General features: G+C 43.9%; 1 protein-coding gene across 1 annotated transcript in view; it reads left to right on the plus strand.

Annotated features, from left to right (window-relative positions):
* The window catches only part of LOC104467866 (oxysterol-binding protein-related protein 5-like), a gene marked incomplete at its 3' end in the record, with an annotated part of 36,323 nt that extends 35,538 nt beyond the window's left edge, over positions 1 to 785 (plus strand). The window contains exon 8 of the mRNA XM_010081821.1: positions 614 to 785. Within this exon, the coding sequence (XP_010080123.1) occupies positions 614 to 785 (172 nt within the window). The remainder of the gene's footprint in view (positions 1 to 613) is intronic.
* Positions 786 to 2,832: the final 2,047 nt, after the last annotated feature.

Below are 2,832 nucleotides of genomic sequence, written 5' to 3' on the forward strand. Positions count from 1 at the left end.
AATGGAGAAAAGGGAAAAAAATACAGACAAAGAGGAAAAACAAACAGCCTGACAAGCAACTCCCTCTAGTCTTAATCACTCTGGCAACTCTTGATCATCCTGGCTCTTGTTCAGAGTGGTTGCTATTGCAGCACTACACCCCACGTGGGACTCCCAAGCCAGCTTGAAGTTCAGTGATCCCACACCAAGCTGCGCAAAGCAGTGCCTCGGTATCTCCCTGCTGTTGGGTAGTGTGCATGGTGGGGATGCCAAATGTTGAACGTGTTTTCAGGGTGTATTACTTGCAGACATGAGCTGCCAGGTGGTTTGCAAGCACCATACCTGCATCTCAGACAAAATCAGGAAAGGACAAAAGGGGATGTGCACCAGTTGTGGGGGATCAGAGGAAGAGTTTTCCACTGTATTACCTGTGCAGATGTGTCACTCATGCAGCCACTAAAACACACCATTTCTGGCAAGATAACCTAGGGTTTATATATATGAAAAATAGATTATTGTACATGGTGACTTCCTGAATTATAATGAGCTTGACTTCCAAGCAAGAAGCTTTTGAGAATGCATGAGTTCTCTAATTTACTCTCCTGTGCTTCAATAATTTCTCTTGTTTTCACAGGCCGATGCTGGCTGGATGCTTTGGAACTCGCCCTGCGTTGCTCCAGCCTCTTCCGGCTCAGTGCCTCCAAGCAGGGAAAGGATGGGGAAATGAACTGCTCAAGCGATTCGGCGCATGCAGGGCTCAACCACCTCTTACAGACGAGCCCTATCTCAGACCAGGAGTTCTTCCAGTAAGATGGGGCTATCGCTTCTTAATGCAGAGAGGTGTTGCATGGCTCACGCATGGGCATTCTTTTAACTTCAGTGTAATCTAGACAGAATCCGCTAAGGAGACCTGTTTAAAAGCCACCCTGTGTGTTCTTCTGCTGCATCCATCACTGATGTATGGGTTTGGTGTATATGGGGTTTGTTGTCACCTAATGCTTGAGCATAGAACAATTATTTTCTGTCCCCTGTTTGGGCCAAAATGCTGTCTGGAGATGCTGGCGTGAAAAATGGCTTGTCTGAGTAAAGACTGCGGAATCTAGCTACTAGAGTAGTGGTTACACAGACGCAATCATTAACAATGTCTGTCTGTCAGCTAGCACATATGGCTCAGTCTGATCTATTTTTCCATAATGTGTTCTCTTTTCTAATAATACTGTGTCATAGTCAACAGAGCGCACACACTGCATCCTTAGTTTTATAATTACTTTCTCTCTCCACAGGGATTTTGAGTGGTTTCCAGTTTCTTCTTTGATGCATCAGATCAATTTTTACATAAGGGAAAAAAGTTCCTACAGCTTTCTTTCTATTCATATTCCTAGTATTACTGCAGCATTTTGGAAAAACTCACATCAAAGCTCTGTAAGCATTAAAAAACCCCTGGCTTTATTTGTTGCCTATAGCTAAATAGTCAGCTTCAAAAATCCCTCTGGTATAGACACTTGTCCCTTGGAGTAGGAACTGGGACGTGTAGTGTCTTTTTCTGTTTCTGTTGGTACGAATTTGACTCTTAGGGCTCCCAGCAATGCACCATTGGTTACATGGTTTTTAGGGTAGCAATTCTTGCAGTCTGCAAAGATGATGCCTTGCGCAGTGGGATCTCACCTTTAAGTGTTCTTCTTAGGCTCTGTTATAACAACAGCAGGGATCTGAGTCCACTTCAGCGTGTCGAGGTGTCTCTGGTCCCTCGGGACCAAAGGGATGGCAGCCTTTTGGTCTGCCCTCTGGTATTCCCAGCATGCGTTCTCCAGTCCTGCTGTTAGGGTTTTTAGCTAGAGTTTGAAGAGCTTTGCTGAAGAGCAATGGGAGAAGGAAATCTGATGTGTTACCAGGGTGTGTGCCCTAGTACTTGTGCAAGTACTTCTACTGTTCTTGGGCTTCTTCCATATTACTTTACTTTCTAATGTGTTCCTGCCTAGGAGAGTCTTTGAGGACTGCGTTCACTGTGATAATGAATCCAGGAATGCAGTGGACTTGTTTTTCAGCTGATGGATGTGTGTATAAAAATCCAATATTAAAATGGAGCCTGTGGCACTGAGAACATTCAGGCAGACACATGGCTACTGTACCGAAGTGCAGAAGATAGTTAAAATTGTGTGAAAGTATTTCTTCAAAACATGATGCATAAATGGCGTATTTCTTCAAAACATGATGCCTTTGTTTCACCTCTTAGCTGTTCAACATTAAAAGCCCTCTTGAATTATGGGGCTCAGCAGTAGCACATGTGGCAGAGTTAAAAAAATGCACAATTGGAACCAGATTTTTCTGACAGGCTCAGATTTTAGCTGAGTCTGGTTCAAGCTGGGTGTTCAGCATCTGGTTGTCTGGACAACACACTTTCTGAGTCCTACCACTGGTTTTAATGTGTGCTGAGACTTTCCGCAGTGCTTAAAGCCCAGGGGAGTTTGATGGTTGTGGGGCAGGGAGACGATTTGCTGTCATCCCTGGAGGAATAAAGAACATTTAAACAAGGGAGAATGCAAAACAAAAACTGTGCAAGTGCTGAGCAGAGAGTTTTTGGTTTGCCACTGACAGTGGCTTCCTCATAGGGATTCAATCATTCTAATTAAATGCCTTCCCTACAGGGAATGTTACCAATTAAATTGGCGTGCTGTTGTTAGGGGACCAGTTAATTACATTTAACTCTATCTTCAAATTAGCCAAACTACTGTGTCAGAAAAAGAAGAAGAAAAGGGAGATGATGGATATTATAGGGAGGACAAAACCCAAGGGAGTTGGCAAAGGCGAATCTTCCATTGAGCCAAAGTTGCATTTGTCTGCTGGCTGCTTTGC

This window comes from Pterocles gutturalis, unplaced genomic scaffold, assembly GCF_000699245.1.
Source record: "Pterocles gutturalis isolate BGI_N339 unplaced genomic scaffold, ASM69924v1 scaffold259, whole genome shotgun sequence".
NCBI lineage: Eukaryota > Metazoa > Chordata > Aves > Pterocliformes > Pteroclidae > Pterocles > Pterocles gutturalis.